The 20,606-nt window shown below is 39.3% G+C and overlaps 1 protein-coding gene and 1 pseudogene across 1 annotated transcript in view; both read right to left on the bottom strand.

Moving 5' to 3' along the window:
- C8H11orf65 (chromosome 8 C11orf65 homolog) overlaps positions 1–20,606 on the bottom strand; it is a 123,561-nt gene that overhangs the window by 77,912 nt on the left and 25,043 nt on the right. The window contains 1 exon segment of the mRNA XM_019941950.3: positions 12,222–12,311. Coding sequence (XP_019797509.1) covers positions 12,222–12,302 — 81 coding nt within the window. The 5' untranslated portion in view covers positions 12,303–12,311.
- LOC101334417 (large ribosomal subunit protein uL30-like) lies at positions 9,816–10,684 on the bottom strand (annotated as a pseudogene).

Raw genomic sequence — 20,606 nt, 5'->3', positions numbered from 1 at the left:
TTGGATGCAGCCACAGGCTGTGTTCTGTGATCAGGTAGGGCCATAGGCTTTGCCCCAAAGTTGGGCAAGGCTGTAGGCTGGGTTTTGTGATGGAGTAAGCTGCTGGGTGTGCTCCTCTGTTGGAGGTGGTCACTGGCCAGGCTCTCTAGTTGGGCAGGGCCTCCAGTTATATCATGCAGTTGTGGGGGTCTAGAGACTGTGCTCCTTGGTTGGATGGGGTCACTGTCCAGGGACCCTAGCTGGGTGGGACCATAGGCTATGCTCTGCAATTGGGTGGAGTCACTGGCTAGGCTCCCTTTAGCTACAGTTTTTTAAAAGGTCTTTTTAAAAATAAATTTATTTATTTATTTTTGGCTGCGTTGGGTTTTCGTTGCTGCGTGCGGGCTTTCTCTAGTTGCGGCGAGCAGGGGCTGCTCTTCCTTGCGGTGCGTGGGCTTCTTCTTGCAGAGGCTTCTCTTGTTGTGGAGCACCGGCTCTAGGCGTGCAGGCTCAGTAGTTGTGGCTCACGGGCTCTAGAGCGCAGGCTAGTAGTTGTGGCACATGGGCTTAGGTGTTCTGCGGCATGTGGGGTCTTCCCGGACCAGGGCTCAAACCTGTGTCCCCTGCATTGGAAGGTGGATTCTTAACCACTGCACAACCAGGGAAGTCCCTGGCTACAGTTTGTACTCAGTAATTAGGCAAAGCCATAGGCTTGGATCTGTTTCTGGGCTTCGTGACTGGCTAGGCTTCCTGGTTGGGCAGGACTGAAGACTATGCTCATAAATCGGGTGGGGCTGCGAATTTGCTTCCTTGCCTAAGTGGGGCCATAAAACAGTTTCTGTAGTCAGTAAAACCTGTTGGTTTGGGACCCATATCAGGTAGAACTGCCAACTGAGCTCCCTGGCCAGATGGGGCCACTGGCTCAGCTCTGCAGATGGGCAGAGCCTGGCTGAGATCTCTGCTCAGGTATTGCTGTAAGCGGTAATGCAAACTGCCAAGATCTGAGCACAGGTTGCTGTCAGCCATGCCCCTCTTTTCTCTGTCTCTATCAAATCCCCAGTGGTCGAGCCCTGCAGATTCCCCCAGTGATCCCCATGAGGCAAGACCTGAGTGCACCTCCCAGGAAACGTCCTGGAACACTGGGGGACCTGGACTTTTGACACCATCTTGATGACAGTACCTTCTACATAAACACTTCTTAAATGGACACAGACAGCACTAACCGTAAAGAACAAATGATAAACTGGATCTTATTAAAATTAAAGACTTATCAAAAACACCTTTAAGAGGGAAGTGAGGTACCCTGGAAGATGATATTTTATATTGCAATAAAGGATTTGTATTCAGGATATTTGAAAAACTCCTCCAAGTGAATATTGACAAGGGAGAGGTGATGGAACTTGGGGATTTGAATACTGCAAGATATGTGAAGAAAAGGATAGGGATATTTATATCCTCATCATATATAATAAGGAGTCAAGTGATCCTTTGTTAGCATGATGGAACAAGAAACAAAAGTCTTTAAAGCAGCAAGGTAAGAAACAGAGGAATTAAAACAATGACATGATACTGAGGGGGGAGATAAGCAGGGTTTTGGAGGATAAGTAAGGTAAATTCTTAATCATCTTTGCAGAAAGTCAACAGATCACTTCTAAAGTTGATAAGTAAAATATAATAAGCATATTATTTAGAAGCATGGAACTAGTGACTAGAAGATCTAAAACAAAAAGTTAGATAAAAGTGGTTGCCTTTAGAGTATGAAGGTGGAAGGTAGTGAGATGGGGTAAAGACTTGCTTTTTAGTGTAAGTTCTTTTACATTATTTTAAAGAAGTACACAAAGTACTTTGATAAAAATATCTTAAATTACAGAAAAAACTGCATTCACATTACTACGACTATGCAAATTATTCAATTACAGGGCCACATAATATGCTAAAACTATGCATCTTTATTTAGAAGTCACCCTCTGGGCCACTTGAAGTAGAATGTATCTAGAATCAAGATCAAATGTACTGAGTGAAGTAAGTCAGAAAGAGAAAAACAAATACTGTATGCTAACACATATATATGGAATCTAAAAAAAAAAAGGTTCCGATGAACTTAGGGGCAGGACAGGAATAAAGACGCAGACTTAGAGAATGGACTTGAGGACATGGGGAGGGGGAAGGGTAAGCTGGGACGAAGTGAGAGTGGCATTGACATATATACAGTACCAAATGTAAAATAGCTAGCTAGTGGGAAGTAACCACATAGCACAGGGAGATCAGCTCCATGCTTTGTGACCACCTAGAGGGGTGGGATGGGGGGGGTGGGATAGGGAGGGTGGGAAGGATATGCAAGAGGGAGGGGATATGGGGATATATGTATACGTATAGCTGAATCACTTTGCTATACAGCAGAAACTAACAACATTGTAAAGCAATTATACTCCAATAAAGATATTAAAAAAAAATCAAATTATTCTCTTTACATAGAGGTTAGAAATATATTAATTTGCCTTATATTTGAACCATGACTTTCATGGTTAGTTGTTTTTCGGAGTTTCTAACTTCTTTTTATTTTTTATTTTATCTATTTTTTTGTGGAATCTAAAAAAAAAAAAGATACAAATGAATGTAGTTATCAAACAAAAACAGACTCAAAGAAATAGAAAACAAACTTATGATTACCAAAGGGGAAGTGGGGGGAGGGATAAATTAAGAGCTTGGGATTAACTGATACACACACTACTCTAGATAAAATAGATAACCAACAAGGACCTACTGTATAGCATAGGGAACTATGCTCAATATCTTGTAATAAACTATAATGGAAAAGGATATATTTATATAACTGAAAAACTTTGCTGTACACCCAAAACCAACACAACATCGTAAATCAACTACACTTCAACAAAAAATTTCAAAAAACATCTACCACTTCTGTGCAAAGTTTGAGGGTCCTTAGAGTTTGGTGTGCTGCCTGACAATTTACAAGGGTCTTGAAAATCTGCTAGTTTTTCTTTCTTTTTTTTTTTTTTTTGAGGTACGCGGGCCTCTCACTGTTGTGTCCTCTCCTGTTGCGGAGCACAGGCTCCGGACGCGCAGGCTCAGCGGCCATGGCTCACGGGCCCAGCCGCTCCGCGGCATGTGGGATCTTCCCGGACCAGGGCACGAACCCGTGTGCCCTGCATCGGCAGCCAGACTCTCAACCACTGCGCCACCAGGGAAGCCCGAAAATCTGTTAGTTTTGAGTGAAACCTAAGAAAGAGAAGTCTCTCTGGATGGTCCAGGGCTTCAGTGCAAGTGATAACATTAGTTGGCCCTTTAGGGCTGAGTAAAAACAATGACAAATGGAATTGTGATGGTGGTTCATGATGATCTGTGAAACCTATACTACTGTATGAATCACAGAAGAAACATTCAGGGTTTGGGAGCAATGCTCTATCATCATTGGGTAAGTATTCTGTATGACACACTTTTTATCTTACATCTGGACTCTGCTGGATTCTAGTTATTTAACATGATCTTCCATAAAGTAAGTTTTGTGTTATTCTACCTGGCAAAGTACTCTGGCCAATTGAGATGCTGGCTGAACATCAGTGAACATAGTGAGCAGTAGGTGGGATCAGCTGCAGCAACAAGGAATGTAGTCTCTACACAAACTTTTCTCTTGATTTTTTAATTGTAATAGTTATTTTAATTAATTTATCTCCTCTTTCCCTTATGTTTCTACCAATTTTATATTGGTAGTGTTTGTGGTGATAAAGGTAGCATTATTTCAAAGTTTTACAATATTTAAATGGAATACCAACAAAGAACAAAAGGGAATATCAACCCATAAAGTTCAGACATTTTGCCAGATTAAAAAAAAATTTTTAAAGATCTTTATTGGTGTATAATTGTTTCACAATACTGTGTTAGTTTCTGTTGCACAACAAAGCGAATCAGCCACATGCATACACATGTCCCCATATCCACTCCCTCTTGAGCTTCCCTCCCATCCTCCCTATCCCACCCCTCTAGGTCATCGCAAAGCACCAAGCCGATCTCCCTGTGCTATGCTGCTGCTTCCCATGAGCCAACTATTTTACATTTGGTAGTGTGTATATGTGGATGCTACCCTCACTTCGCCCCAGCTTTGCCCTCCCACCCCATGTCCTCAAACCCATTTTCTATGTCTACCTCTTTATTCCTGCCCTGCAACTAGGTTCATGAGTACCATTTTTTTTTTTTTTTTTAGATTCCATACATATGTGTTAGCATATGGTATTTGTTTTTCTCTTTCTGACTAACTTCACTCTGTATAACAGACACTAGGTCCATCCACCTCACTACAAATAACTCAATTTCATTTCTTTTTATGGCTGAATAATATTCCATTGTATATATGGGTCACATCTTCTTTATCCATTCATCTGTTGATGGACATTTAGGTTGGTTCCATGTCCTGGCTATTGTAAATAGTGCTGCAATGAACATTGTGGTACATGTCTCTTTTTTTTTCCTGCGGTACGCGGGCCTCTCACTGTTGTGGCCTCTCCTGTTGCGGAGCACAGGCTCCGGACGCACAGGACCAGCGGCCATGGCTCACGGGCCCAGCCGCTCCACGACATAAAGGATCTTCCAGGACCGGGGCATGAACCAGTGTCTCCTGCATCGGCAGGTGGACTCTCAACCACTGTGCCACCAGGGAAGTCCACATGTCTCTTTTTGAATTATGGTTTTCTCTGGGTATATGCCCAGTAGTGGGATTGCTGGGTCATATGGTAATTCTATTTTTAGTTTTTTAAGGAACCTCCATACTGTTTTCCATAGTGGTTGTATCAATTTACATTCCCACCAACAGTGCAGGAGGGTTCCCTTTTCACCACACCCTTTCCAGCACTTATTGTTTCTAGATTTTTTGATAATGGCCATTCTGACTGGTGTGAGGTGATACCTCATTGTAGTTTTGGTTTGCATTTCTCTAATAATTAGTGATGTGGAGCATCTTTTCATGTGACTCTTGGCCATCTGTATGTCTTCCTTGGTGAAATGTCTATTTAGGTCTTCTGCCCATTTTTACCCTGGATTGTTTGTTTTTTAGATATTGAGTTCCATGAGCTGTTTGTATATTTTGGAGATTAATCCTTTGTCTGTTGTTTCATTTGCAAATACTTTCTCCCATTCTGAGGGCTGTATTTTCATTTGTTTATGGTTTCCTTTGCTGTGCAAAAGCTTTTAAGTTTCATAGGTCCCATTTGTTTATTTTTGTTTTTATTTCCATTACTCTAGGAGGTGGGTCAAAAAAGATCTTGCTGTAGTTTATGTCAAAGAGTGTTTTTCCTATGTTTTCCTCTAAGAGTTTTATAGTGTCTGGTCTTACATTTAAGCCTTTAATCCATTTGGAGTTTATTTTTGTGTATGGTGTTAGGCAGTGTTCTAATTTCATTCTTTTACATGTAGCTCTCCAGTTTTCCTGGCACCACTTATTGAAGAAGCTGTCTTTTCTCCATTGTATGTTCTTGCCTCCTTTGTCATAGATTAGGTGCCCATATGTGCATGGATTTATCTTTGGGCATTCTATTCTGTACTGTTGATCTATATTTCTGTTTTTGTGCCATTACCATACTGTTTTGATTACTGTAGCTCTGTGGTATAGTTTGAAGTCAGGGAGCCTGATTCCTCCAGCTCCGTTTTGCTTTCTCAAGATTGTTTGGTTTTGCGGGGTCTTTTGTGTTTCCATACGAATTTTAAAATTTTTTGTTCTAATTTTGTGAAGAATGCTGTTGGTAGTTTGATAGGGATTGCATTGAATCTGTAGATTGCTTTGGGTAGCATAGTCATTTTCACAATATTGATTCTTCCTATCCAAGTACATGGTATATTTCTCCATCTGTTTATGTCATCTTTGATTTCTTTCATCAGTGTTTTATAGTTTTCTGAGTATAAGTCTTTTGCCTCCTTAGGCAGGTTTATTCCTAAGTATTTTATTCTTTTTGTTGCAATGGTAAATGGGAGTGTTTCCTTAATTTCTCTTTCTGATTTTTCGTTGTTGGTGTATAGGAATGCCAGAGATTTCTGTGCATTAATTTTGTATCCTGCAAGCTTACCAAATTCAGTGATTAGTTCTAGTAGTTTTCTGGTGACAACTTTAGGATTTTCTACTGTCGATTTCTCCTTTCATGGTTGTTAGCATTTGCCTTATGTATTGAGGTGCTCCTATGTTGGGTGCATAAACATTTATAATTGTTATAGCTTCTACTTGGATTGATCCTTTGATCATTATGTACTGTCTCTCCTTATCTCTTGTAACAGTCTTTATTTTAAAGTCTATTTTATCTGATATGAGTGTTGCTACTCCAGCTTTCTTTGGATTTCCATTTGCATGGAATATCTTTTTCCATCCCTTCACTTTCAGGCTGTATGTGTCCCTAGGTCTGAAGTGGGTCTCTTGTAGACAGCATATATATGGATCTTGCTCTTGTATCCATTCAGCCAGTCTGTGTCTTTTGGTTGGAGCATTTAATCCATTTACATTCAAGGTTATTATCGATACGTGTGTTCCTATTCCCATTTTCTTAATTGTTTTGGGTTTGTTTTTGTGGGTCTTTTTCTTCTCTTGCATTTCCCACTTAGAGAAGTTCCTTTAGCATTTGTTGTAAAGTTATTTGGTGGTGCTGAATTCTCTTAGCTTTTGCTTGTCTGAAAAGCTTTTGACTTCTCCATTGAATCTGAATGAGATCCTGCTGGGTAGAGTAATCCTGGTTGTAGGTTTTTCTCTTTCATCACTTTAAGTATATCCTGCCACTCTCTCTGGCCTGCAGAGTTTCCACTGAAAAATCAGCTGATAACCTTATGGGGATTCTTTTGTATTTTATTTTTTGTTTTTCCCTTGCTGATTTTAATATATTTTCTTTGAATTTATTTTTTCTTAGTTTGATTAACATGTGCCTTGGTGTGTTTTTCCTAGGGTTTATCTTGTATGGGACTGTCTGTGCTTCCTGGACTTGGGTGACTATTTCCTTCCCATGTTAGGGTAGTTTTCAACTATAATCACTTCAAATATTTTCTCAGACCCTTTCTTTTTCTCTTCTTCTTCTGGGACCCCTATAATTCGAATGTTGGTGTGTTTATTGTTGTCCCAGAGGTCTCTGAGACTGTCTTCAATTCTTTTCATTCTTTTTTCTTTATTCTGTTCCTTGGCAGTTATTTCCACTATTTTGTCTTCCAGCTCACTTATTCATTCTTCTGCCTCCATTATTCTGTTATTGATCTTTCTAGTGTATTTTTCAGTTCAGTTATTGTGTTGTTCATCTCTGTTTGTTTGTTCTTTAGTTCTTGTACATCTTTGTTAAACATTTCTTGTATTTTCTCAATCTGTGCCTCCATTCTATTTCTGAGATTCTGGATCATCTTTACTGTCATTACACTGAATTCTTTTTCAGGTAGATTGCCTATTTCCTCTTCATTTATTTGGTCTTGTAGGTTTTTACCTTGCTCCTTCATCTGTGACATATTTTTTTGCCATCTCTCTCTCTCTTTTTTTTTTTAAATGAGTGGGATTGCATTCCTGTCTTACTAGTTGTTTGGCTGAGGTTTCCAACACTGGAGTTTGTAGGCTATTGTGTAGAGCTGGGTCTTGGTGCTGAGATGATGAGCTCTGTGAGACCTCACTCCAGTGAATATTCTCTGGAGTCTGAGGTTCTCTGTTAGTCCAGTGGTTCAGACTTGGAACTCCCACCATAGGAGATTTGGCCCAGCTCCAGGCTCATGAACCAAGATCGTGCAAGCCACCTGGGGTGGCAAAAAAAAAAAAAAAAAAAAGCAACAACAAGGTAAAAAATAAAATTAGACTAGGAAACTAACAGATATGTTAGGAAGAATATAAAAATAAAAATATAGATGAATCAGAAACCAGAAGGTACATTAGTACCACAATAATAAAAAAGAGGAGGGAAAAGGGAGGGGAGGCAAAGGCCTTGGCTGTGGAGCGGGGGGCTTAAGCAAGTGCAAGTTTTGGGTGGTGGGTGGGGCCAATGCTCAGGACCTACAGGACTGGAAAAGGCCCTGGGGGCTGTGGGGAGTGGGGCTTAGGTTCAAGGAACAGAAGGGGTCCAGGCACGGCAGGGGACCTCACCTGGGAGCCCAGCAGGCTTCCTGGGCTTGAGTGGGCCAGGCAATCGCTCTCTGGTCCTCTCCTGCTCTTCTCAGAGAGTCCCTCCTGCCTGCCTCTCCTGATCTCCCCAGCTTCTGGGGTGCTGATCCCGTCTGGACTCCACTTCTCCTCACCCCTTCAGTCCCCCTATGTCCTACTGGTTCACTTTGGGGTTCCTCCCATCTCCTTGGGTGTCAGAGTCTCCCACCAGTAGCTGGCAGTCACCCCAGGTGTGGGGAGATGTTAACTCCACATCTTCCCACACCACCATCTTGACTCTACCTCCCTCTAATGTCTTTTTAAATCCAGCTTCTCAGTCATACCTTCTATTGCGTGGTGTACTATTTAGTCTCCAGATACAACCTTCCTAGAGCCATTCAACATAATGATCTAAGCTAAATTGATTACCATTTTTATTTCCTTCAGATTCTGTTATTTCTTTTTCTTTTCTTTCTGTTTCTACATCATTGGTTTTCCTTAAATGTCAGGTGATTGTCCATTAGTAGTGACAAATGAAGGTCTGTGTCAATTTTTCTAGGGAGCTAGTGTAAGTATCCTGTGCTTTTGTGTAAGTCTCTGGTTTTCCACTGTTCACACTCATGAATGGGAAGATTGCCTTGGGCCTTTGTGAAGTGGGTTAATGAACAGACTTTCTTAGAGGAAGTATGGTCAGGTAGCCAGCAATAACACAAGGCATCTCTCAAATACTAAAATTAAGAGGGTTTTACTGTGGAGTACCAAATCCATGCTAGAACTAGCTTTCCCAGATGGTTCACGTAAATTTTTTAAAGAGATAATCCTTCAGGGTTTGTTTCTTTTTGGTGGGGGGGATGCTGTGCTACTGCACAGCATATGAGATCTTATTTCTCTGACCAGGGATTGAACCTGCACCCCCTGCATTGGAAGCGCAGAGTCTTAACCACTGGGCTGCCAGGGAAGTCCCTTGTTTTTTTTTTTAATTTTTACTTATGTTGTGTTATAGTTGATTTACAATGTTGTGTTAGTTTCAGGTGTACAGCAAAGTGGATCAGTTATACATATATCCATTCTTTTTCAGCTTCTGATTTGGGTTTTAAGAAGAGGACTGATCATCAGGGAAACCAGAAAATTCCATCTTGAAGCCCAGCAGAAATAAATGGTGGGCATTTCCCTGAGTCATAAATGGCACAGGGGCTCAGCAATCTACCACCATGTTCTTAACAGGAAACACTCCATTTGGCTGGGGAAAGGGTCCATCTGTCTCACAGATCCAAGAGTAGGTTAAAATTCTGAGCTAGAGAAAAGAACTAAGCCAATTGCAGGCAAGGATAAGGAAGTTACCAGATACACCTAGGGACAGCCACGTCTGAGAGCTTGCCAAGCTGTCACTGAAGTTAGAACATGGACTCACAGCAGAGAGCATTATTTTTGTGTGCTTCTTTCCAATTGTATTTCAAGTTCTTTCCAAAACAAGGCCCTGGGCTCGGTTCACTGCTGTCCTGTATTCATGCTTGGGTATTCATTCACCAACATTAAACCCCAGGATAGAAGATGTGATAAAACAGGACTCCTTTCTCCATGGAGTGAATCTTTGCTGGTTTCAGTGGTGGATGGTGGTCATCACAGAAGACACACAGGAAATTTTCCTTGGAACTGAGGTGGGATGAAAACTGCCTGCTGTGAACATCATCATCTTTTTCCTGACCTTTTACCTCCAGTTTCTGAAGATAAAGCAGAAAATAATCTTCCTTGAAGATAATGGGTAACAATTCCATAAAACAAAAATACATGCTTCCAATGCACTGTGCTTTCAGATATTCTGGGTTTAGTTCAGCTGCCAGATGAGTTGATTGATGCATTCACCTTGATAACCAGGTGAGCCCACTTCCTTGAGGAAGCCCCCTCTATTCTTGGTAGCACAATAGGCTACTTAGAGTTGCAAAGGGCACAAGAACCCTGAGATCACCTGAAAATCCTTCCCTGGGAAGGCAACTCCATGAATGAGGTCTTCCAAGCAAACGACACCAAACTTCCCCAGGTGCTCCCCAATCACTGTGTTGTCTGTCAGTGTGACGATTTTATTCTTGACCTTGGCTTGTCCACATTTAAAGATGAGTTCCTGAACAGACTTCAGATTTGCAAATCCCCAGGTCACATAAGTTTCCACTATATGAAGTGCTTTTATGGTTTAAGGGGTTACTTTCATAAAGACATCACTGAAAATCTTATTCAGGCCAAGTCTTGCAATGGTCCTCTGCACCAGTAAACTCACCCCATTAATCATTTGGATGTGTACAACAAAGACTAAGGAGTGTTTATCTGGCACTTCCAAGCCACGAGGTTTCACTTCTCGTCTGAGTCGCACCTTGTCACGTAGTTGCCACCAGGACTCATGTAGGAACCATTCTAGTTGCTTAAACTTGAGTTTTTCTCCTTTCCTCTGCTCCTTCCTTTGCAAAAGCACCTGCTTTGCCTGGGTGGCTTTGAGGGTCTGATAAGCCTTCCTCTTTTTCAGGAGATTTTCTGGAACCAAAGGGATCTTTTTTATTGGCTCTACCTCTGCCATCTTTCCAAAGCTGTGGGCTACTCTGGGTTTGTTTCTCTTATATGCACAATGGTAAATATCCATCTACCAGTAGATTTTTGACTAATGATAAATAACCACCTGCCTATAGCTTTGGGTCTTGAAGTGACAGTGCAGACAACTGGCACAGCTGTTCCATGTACAGACCTTCAATTAACCCTATTGTCTATAGTCATTCTCCTTTTAGCCTTTTTAAATTGCTAAATCCTAATTGACGTCCTTTCTAGGGTTCCAATGACAAACGAGCTATCTCATTAGTGCCCCTTTAAGGTATGTATAGGCAAGTCTTCTACATAGATATGTCCAACAGGATACTACCATTTATTTTTGGTATGAGATAAAATTTCCTATTTGCTCATGAACTCCCTTCTCTCTGTTATGGGTTAACTTTCTATACATTGTCACTTCAGTTGGGTTCTAGAAGGATAGAAAGTGAAAATGTGTGTTCAGTCTACCATCTTGTTAAAATACACACACACACGTTTGTTTATGTACATGGCTTCTCTACTGAAGCTCCTTAAACACAAGAATGTATTGTAAAATGCCTAGCACAGTGTCAGGAACATAACAGGTGTTCAAAGGTATGTGGCTGATTGGATTTGAATGTGGGAGAGAAGAATTACAAATGACAGAAAAGCTTAAGCCTAGATGACAAGTATGCTGTTAGAGACCAACAAAGGAATAGTAGATTTTAAAGGAAATTCTTTTTTTTTTAGTGTTGGAAATCAATAGTTGTGCCCCAGCATAGGCAAATAATGGAAATTATTTTTCAAGACATCATTAACTGATATAAAGGTACTTTTGTGTGCTAGAAAGAGAGCCATACCACTTCACACACAGAGTGTTGATGCTATCCTAGAGAAAAGAGAGAAGTTATTTCACCTCTTGGCTCTCACCTAACCCAGTAAATCAAATTGGAATATTTCTTATTGGATAAGGAGACTAATTCTACTCAGACTAGAGCATGGTGAAAAACTACTACATTAATCCAGATATACTTTACGTCCTCAAGAGTAGGTACTGAATAAATATTAAATGAGTGAATGTATCCCTAACACTTGCTCACAAACCTGATTCCAGAGTCAAGATATAAAATGTTTAGAGGTGAAAGCCAAATAAGCCAATTAGTGATACTTTTGCTCATAGTAGCCATTATCAAAGTGCCTGGCCCAGATCAGAAACTCAATAAATATTAGTGAGGTTAATAAGATAATTAATTAATGCTAATTTTTTGAAACTTAAAAAAAGTCTACTTATAAAGCAAAGGGTGGTATACAACTCTTTAATATACTAAAAGCTGTTGAATTGTATACTTTATTATTTTTTAAAGTCTTTATTGAATTTGTTACAATATTGCTTCTGTTCCATGTTTTGGTTTTTTGGCCACAAGGCACGTGGGATCTTAGTTCCCCAACCAGGGATCAAACCCACACCCCCTGCATTGGAAGGCAAAGTCTTAACCACTGGACCGCCAAGGAAGTCCCTGAATTGTATACTTTAAACAGGTGAACTATATCAATTACATCTCAATAAAGCTGCAAAAAACCGAAATAAACTCACAAGGAAACTTTTCCAGGCCTTCTGAATGACTCTGGCAGCTCTATCTCTCTTTGTAAATTCTGATTCCTGTTTCCAAGCCATGCAAAAGTCCTAAAAGAGAATAAGCAAAGGAGTATATTTTAAATTAATTTACATACTCCATTATGAAACTGTCACTAGAACTCAATGAAAATCAAATAGAAATTATAAAGGAAATAATGAAAATGATATTTGATATCAAAATAACTATAATAAAAATTAAAATTGACACCTATAATTGATAGCTTAATATGTTCCAATTTGTCTCTTTTTTATTGAAGTATAGTTGATTTACAATATTATATTATTTTCATTATTTTTAAAGATTATACTCCATTTAATGTTATTACAAAACAATGACTATATTTCCCTGTGCTGTACAATATCCTTGTTGCTTATCTATTTTATTCATAGTAGTTTGTATCTCTTAATCCCTTATTCCTATCTTGTCCCTCCCCTTTTCCCACTCTCCACTGGTAACCACTAGCTTGTTCTCTATATCTGTAGGACTGTTTCTGTTTTATTATATACATTCATTTGTTTTAGCTTTTAGATACTCTATGATAACATAGAGTATTTGTCTTTGTCTGACTTTTTCACTAAGCATAATACTCTCTAGGTCCATTCACATTGTTGCAAATGGCAGAATTTCATTCTTTTTTACAGCTGAGTAATATTCCATTGTATATATACATACCGCATCTTCTTTATCCATTCATCTGTTGATGGATACTTAGATTGCTTCAATATCTTGGCAATTGTACATAATGCTGCTATAAACATTGGGGTTAATATATCTTTTTGATTTGTGTTTTCATTTTCTTTGGATATATACCCAGCAGTGGAATTGCTGGATCACATAATAGTTCTATTTTTAGTTTTTTGAGGAAGCTCCATACTGTTTTCCACATTTGCTGCACGAATTTACACTCCCACCAACAGTGTATGAGGGTTCCCTTTTCTCCACATCCTTGTCAATGTTTGTTACTTGTAGACTTTTTGATGATATTCTGACAGATGTGAGGTAATATCTCATAATTTTGATTTGTATTTCTCTAATGACTAGCAATGCTGAACATCTTTCCATGTGCCAGTTAGCCACCTGTATGTCTTCTTTGGAAAAATGTCTATTCGGGTCTTCTGCCCATTTTTAAATTGGATTTTTTTTTTGATATTGAGCTGTATGTGCTGATTACATATTTTGATTATTACCCCTATTCTTCATACCATTTGCAAATATTTTCTCCCATTCTGTAGCTTGTCTTTCTGTTTTGTTGATGGTTTCTTTTGTTGTGTGAAAGCTTTTAAGTTTAAGTAGGTCCCAGTTGGGGTGTTTTTTGCTTTTATTTCTTTTGCCTTAGGAGAATGATCCAAGAAAATATTGTTATGATTTTATCTAAGTGTGTTCTGCAAATCTTCTCTTCTAGGAGTTTTATGGTTTCAGGTTTTACATTTAGGTCTTTAAACCACTTTGAGTTTTTGTATATGGTGTGAAGGAATGTTCTAATGTCATTGTTTTATATGTGGCTGTCCATTTTTCCCAAAACCACCTGCTGAAGAGACTGTCTTTTCTTCATGTATATTCTTGCCTCCTTTGTTGTAAATTAATTGACTGTAGGTGTGTGGGTTTATTTCTGGACTCTCTATTCTCTTCCATTGGTCCATATGTCTGTTTTTGTGCCAATACCATGCTGTTTTGATTACTGTATAGGATTATCTGAAGTCTGGAAGTGTTATGCCTCCAGCTTTCTTCTTTTTTCTCAGGATTGCTTTGGGAATTCAGGGAGTTTTGTGGTTCCATATAAATTTTATTTTATTTTAACTTTTTATTTTATATTGGAGTATAGTTTATTAACAATGTTGTGTTAGTTCCAGGTGTACAGCAAAGTGATTCAGTTATACGTATACATGTATCTATTCTTTCTAAAAAATTCTTTTCCCATTTAGGTAGTTACATAATATTGAGCAGAGTTCCCTGTGCTGTACAGTAGGTCCCGGTTGGTTATCCATTTATTTTTTAAAAATTTATTTGGCTGAGTTGAGTCTTTGTTACTGTGCACAGGCTTTCTCTAGTTGTGGAAAGCGGGGGCTACTCTTCTTTGCGGTGCACGGGCTTCACGTTGCAGTGGCTTCTCTTGTTGCGGAGCATGGGCTCTAGGCGTGAGGGCTTCAGTAGTTGTGGCTTGCGGGCTCTAGAACATAGGCTCAGTAGTTGTGGTGCATGGGCTTAGTTGCTTCGCTGCATGTGGGACCTTCCTGGACCAGGGCTCAAACCCGTGTCCCCAATCTGCATTGGCAGGCAGATTCTTAACTACTGCACCACCAGGGAAGCCCGGTTATCCATTTTAACAATCAATCAATCCCAAACTCCCTAACTATCCCTCCCACCACCCCCCTCTGGTAACCATAAGTTCCTTCTCTAACTCTGAGAGTCTGTTTCTGTTTTGTAAATAAGTTCATTTGTATCATTTTTTTTAGATTCCACATATAAGCGATATCATACGATATTTGTCTTTGTCTGACCTACTTCACTCATTATGACAATCTCTAGGTTCATCCATGTTGCTGCAAATGGCATTATTTCATTCTTTTTAACGGCTGAGTAATATTCCATTGTATACATGTGCCACATCTTCTTTATTCATTCATCTGTTGATGGACATTTAGGTTGCTTCCATGTCTTGGCTATTATAAACAGTGCTGCAATGAACACTGGGGTGCATGTATCCTTTTGGACCATGTTCTTCTCCAAATATATGCCCAGGAGTGGGATTGCAGGATCATATGATAACTCCATTTTTAGTTTTTTATGGAACCTCCATACTGTTCTCCACAGTGGCTATACCAATTTACATTCCCACCAGCAGGGCTCCCTCTCTCCAGCGCTCTCCAGAATTTATTGTTTCTGGGTTTTTTGACGCTAGCAATTCTGACTGGTGTGGGGTGATTTCTCATTGCAGTTTTGATTTGCATTTGTTTAAATTATCAATGCTGAACATCTTTTCATGTGCCTCTTGGCCATCTGTATGTCTTCTTTGGAGAAATGTCTATTTAGGTTTTCTGCTCATTTTTTGATTGGGTTGTTTGTTTTTATATTAAGCTGCATGAGCTGTTTGTAAATTTTGGAGACTAACCTGTTGTAGGTCACGTTGTTTGCAAATATTTTCTCCCATACTGCAGGTTGTCTTTTCATCTTGTTTATGGTTTCCTTTGCTGTGAAAAAGCTTTTGAGTTTAATTAGGTCCCATTTGTTTATTATTGTTTTTATTTCCATTACTCTGGAAGATGGATGGAAAAAGATATTGCTGCAATTTATTCAGAGAGTGTTCTGCCTATGTTTTCCTCTAAGAGTTTTATATTGTCCTGTCTTACACTTAGGTCTTTAATCCATTTGGAGTTTATTTTTGTGTATGGTGTTAGAGAGTGTTCTAATTTCATTTTTTTACTTGTAGCTGTCCAGTTTTGCCAGCACCATTTACTGAGACTGTCTTTCCTCCATTGCTTCATCTTACCTCCTTTGCTGTAGATTAATTGACCATAGGTGTGTGGGTTTCTTTCTGGGCTTTCTATCCTCTTCCATTGATCTATATTTCTATTTTTGTGCCAGTACCATACTGTTTTGATGACTATAACTTTGTAGTATGGTCTGAAGTCAGGGAGCCTGATTCCTCCAGCTCCATTTTTCTTTCTCAAGATTACTTTGGCTATTCAGGGTCTTTTGTGTCTCCATACAAATTTTAAGTTTTTTGCTCTAGTTCTGTGAAAAATGCCATTGGTAACTTGATTGGGATTTCATTGAATCTGTAGATTGCTTTGGGTAGTACAGTTATTTTGACAGTATTGATTCTTCCAATCCAAGAACATGATATATCTTTCCATCTGCTTGTGTAGTCTTCGTTTTCTTTCATCAGCACCTTATAGTTTTCAGAGTACAGGGTTTTGTCTCCTTAGAGACATCTAGAGACTGTCATACAGAGTGAAGTAAGTCAGAAAGAGAAAAACATATATCATATATTAATGCATATATGTGGAACCTAGAAAATGGTACAGATGAACCGGTTTGCAGAGCAGAAATTGAGAGACAGAAGTAGAGAACAAACGTATGGACACCAAGGGGGGAAGCAGTGGGAGGTGGGGGTTGTGGTGTGATGAATTGGGAGATTGGGATTGACATGTATACACTGATGTGTATAAAATGGATGACTAATAAGAAAATAAATAAATAAATAAATAAACATTTTTAAAAAATAAAAAAATAAAAGCTCCTGTTGACAGCTAAAAAAAAAAATCACAGTTTCAATTTCAGTACTTGTGATTGGTCTGTTCATATTTTCTATTTCTTCTTGATTCAGTCTTGGGAGATTGTACCTTTATAAGAATTTGCCCATTTCTTTCAGGTTGTCCATTTTATTGAAATATAGTTGCTTGAAGTATTTTCTTATTATCCCTTGTATTTCTGTGGTGTCAGTTGTAACTTCTCCTTTTTCATTTCTAATTTATTGATTTAAGTCATTTCCCTTTTTTTCTTGATGAATTTGGCTTAAGGTTTATCAATTTTGTCTATCTTTTCAAAGAACCAGCTTTTAGTTTCACTGATCTTTGCTATCTTTTCTTCATCTCTATTTCATTTATTTCTTCTCTGATCTTCATGATTTCTTTCCTTCTACTGACTTTAGATTTTGTTTGTTCTTCTTTCTCTAGTTGCTTTAGGTGTAAGGTTAGGTTGTTTACTTGAGATTTTTATTGTTTCCTGAGGTAAGATTGTATTGTTATAAACCTGCCTCTTAGAACTGCTTTTGCTGCGTCCCATAGGTTTTTGCTCACTGTGCTTTTGTTTTCATTTGTCTCTAGGTATTTTTTGATTTCCTCTTTGATTTCCTCAGTGATCCATTGGCTGTTTAGTAGCATATTGTTTAGTCTCCATGTGTTTGTGTTTTTTACTTGTAGTTGATTTCTAATGTCATAGTGTTGTGGTCAGAAAAGATGCTTGATATGATTTCAATTTTCTTAAACTTACTGAGGCTCACTTTGTGGCCCAGCATGTAGTCAATCCTCGAGAATGTTCCATGTGCACATGAGAAGAATGTGTATTCTGCTACTTTTGATGGAATGCTCTATAAATATCAATTAAATCCATCAGGTCTAATGTGTCATTTAAGGCCTGTGTTTCCTTATTGATTTTCTATCTGGAAGATCTGTCCATTGATGAAAGAGGGGTGTTAAAGTCACCCACAATTATTGTGTTACTGTCTACTTCTCCCTTTATGGCCATTAGTATTTGCCCTATATATTGAGGTGCTCCTATGTTGGTTGCATATATATTCACAATTGTTATGTCTTCTTCTTGGATTGATCCCTTGATCATTATGTAGTGTCCTTCTTTGTCTCATTTATTACAGTCTTTATTTCAAAGTCTATTTTGTCTGATATGAATATTGATACTTCAGGTTTCTATTGATTTCCATTTACATGGAATACCTTTTTCCATCCCCTCACTTTTAGCCTGTATGTGTCCCTAGGTCTGAAGTGGGTCTCTTTAGACAGCATATATACACATCTTATTTTTGTAACCATTCAGCCAGTCTATGTCTTTTGGGTGGAGCATTTAATCCATTTACGTTTAAGGTAATTATTGATATGTATGTTCCTATTGTCATTTTCTTCATTGTTTTGGGTTTGTTTTTGTAGGTCTTTTTCTTCCCCTCCTCTTTTGTTCTCTTCTCTTGTGGTTTGATGACCAGCTTTAGTGCTGTGGTTTGGGTTGCTTTTTCTTTTTGTGTGTGTCTATCTATTGTAGTCTTTTGTTTTGTAGTTCCCATTAGGTTTTGATGTAGCAGTCTATATATGTACAAGGTTGTTTTAAGTTGCTGGTCTCTTTCACCTAGAGAAGTTCCTTTAACATTTGTTGCAAAGCTGGTCTAGTGGTGCTGAACTCTCTTAGCCTTTGCTTGTCTGTGAAGCTTTTGATTTCTCCATCACATCTGAATGAGAACTTTGCTGGGTAGAGTATTTTTTGTTGTGGGTTCTATCCTTTCATCACTTTAAATATATCATGCCACTGCCTTCTGGCCTGGAGAGGTTTTGCTGAGTAATCAGCTGATAACCTTACCAGTGTTCCTCTGTATGTTATTTTTCGTTTTTCCCTTGTTGCTTTTAATATTTTTTCTTTGTCTTTAATTTTTGTTAGTTTGATTACTATGTGTCTCAGCATGTTCCTCCTTGGGTTTATCCTGTCTGGGACTCTCTTCACTTCCTGGACTAGGGTGACTGTTCCCTTTCCCATGTTAGGGTAGTTTTCAACTATTATCTGTACAAATATTTTTTCAGGTTCTTTCTCTCTCTCTTCTCCTTTTGGGACCCCTATAAAGTGAATGTTAGTGCATTTAATATTGTCCCAGAGGTCTCTTATACTGTCTTCATTTTTTTCAGTCTTTTTTCTTTATTCTGATCTGTGGCAGTGATTTCCACCATTCTGTCTTCCAGGTCGCTTATCTATTCTTCTGCCTCATGTATTCTGCTATTGATCCCTTCTAGTGTATTCATTTCAGTTATTGTATTGTTCATCTCTGTCTGTTTGTTCTTTAGTTCTTTAGGTCTTTGTTAAACATTCCTTGCATTTCCTGATCCTTGCCTCCATTCTTTTTCTGAGATCTTGGATCATCTTAACTATTATTATTCTGAATTCTTTTTCTGGTAGATTGGCTATCTCGACTTCAACTAGTTGTTTTCTGGAGGTCAGTTGTTTTCTGGGGTTTCATCTTGTTCCTTCATCTGGGACAAATTCCTCTGCCATCTCATTTTTTAAAAAATTATTTATTTAATTAATTTATTTTTGGCTGTGTTGGGTCTTTGTTGCTGTGCGTGGGCTTTCTTTAGTTGTGGCAAGTGGGGGTTATTCTTTGTTGTAGTGTGCAGGCTTCTCATTGTGGTGGCTTCTCTTGTTGTGGAGCACAGGCTCTAGGCACGCAGGCTTCAGTAGTTGCGGCATGCGGGCTCAGTAGCTGTGATTCACAGGCTCTAGAGTGCAGACTCAGTAGTTGTGGTGGGAAGTCCACAACTCCCACCATGTGGGAAGTCCCTGCCATTTCATTTTGACTAACTTTCTGTGATTGCATTTTCTGTTCCACAGGTTGCAGGATTGTAGTTCTTTTTTCTGCTCTCTGCCCTCTGGTAGATAAGGCTGTCTAAGAGGATTGTGCAGGTTTCCTGACGGGAGGGGCTGGTTCCTGGTCAGTGGTGGGTGGATCTGGGTCTTGTCCCTCTGGTGGGCAGGGCCATGCTCAGGGAGAGTTTAAGCCACTTGTCTGCTGATGGGTGGGGCTGTGTTCCTGCCCTGTTTGTTATTTGACCTTAGGTGACCCAGCACTGGAGACTAGGCTGTTTGGTAGGGCTAATGGTGGCCTCCAGGAGGGTTCATGCCAGTGGGGACTTCCCAGAACTGCTGCTGCCAGTGTTCTTTTTCCCTGCAGTGAGCCCCAGCTGCCCCCCACCTTTGCAGGAGACCCTCCAATACTTGCAGGTAGGTTTGGTCCAGTCTCTTATGGGTTCACTGCTTTTTTTCCCTGGATCCTGGTACACACAAGACTTTGTGTGCATCCTCCACGAATGGAGATTCTTTTTCCCCCAGTCTGTGGAAGTCCTGCAATCAAACCCCGCTGGCCTTCATAGCCAGATTCTCTGGGGACTCCTCCTCCTGTTGCCGGACCCCCAGGCTGGGAAGCCTGATGTGGGGCTCAAAACTTTCACTCCTGTGGGATAACTTCTGTGGTATAATTGTTTTCCAGTTTCTGGGTCATTCACCAGTGGGTATGGGATATGATTTTATCACAATTGTGCCCATCCTACCATCTCACTGTGGCTTCTTTTTTGTCTTAGGGTATCTTTTTTGGTGTGTTCCATCATTTTTTGGCAATGGTTGTTCAGCAGTTAGTTGTGATTTTGGTGTTTTCCTAAGAAGGGGGTGAGCTTACATCCTTCTACTCCACCATCTTGAGCTCTCAACATCTCCATATAAATTTTAGGATTATCCTAGTTCTATGAAAAATGTCATGGGTATTTTGACAGGAATTGCATTAAATCTGTATATTGCCTTGGGTAGTATGGCCATTTTAACAATATTAATTCCTCTAATCCAAAGCCATGGTATATGTTTCCATTTCTTTGACTAATCTTCAGTTTCCTTCATCAGTGTTTTATAGTTTTTGGATATAGGTTTTTCACCTCCTTGGTTTATGTTTATTCTTCAGTTTTTTTGGTTTTTTTTTGGATGCAGTTTTATTTTTTTATTTTTGGCAGCATTGGGTCTTTGGTGCTGTGCATGGGCTTTGTCTGGTTGCTTTGAGCAGGGGCTGCTCTTCATTGCAGTAC

Source organism: Tursiops truncatus, chromosome 8 (assembly GCF_011762595.2).
Source record: "Tursiops truncatus isolate mTurTru1 chromosome 8, mTurTru1.mat.Y, whole genome shotgun sequence".
Classification (NCBI taxonomy): domain Eukaryota; kingdom Metazoa; phylum Chordata; class Mammalia; order Artiodactyla; family Delphinidae; genus Tursiops; species Tursiops truncatus.
Note: the sequence above shows the minus strand (reverse complement) of the source record. Positions and strands in the feature narration are given on the sequence as shown.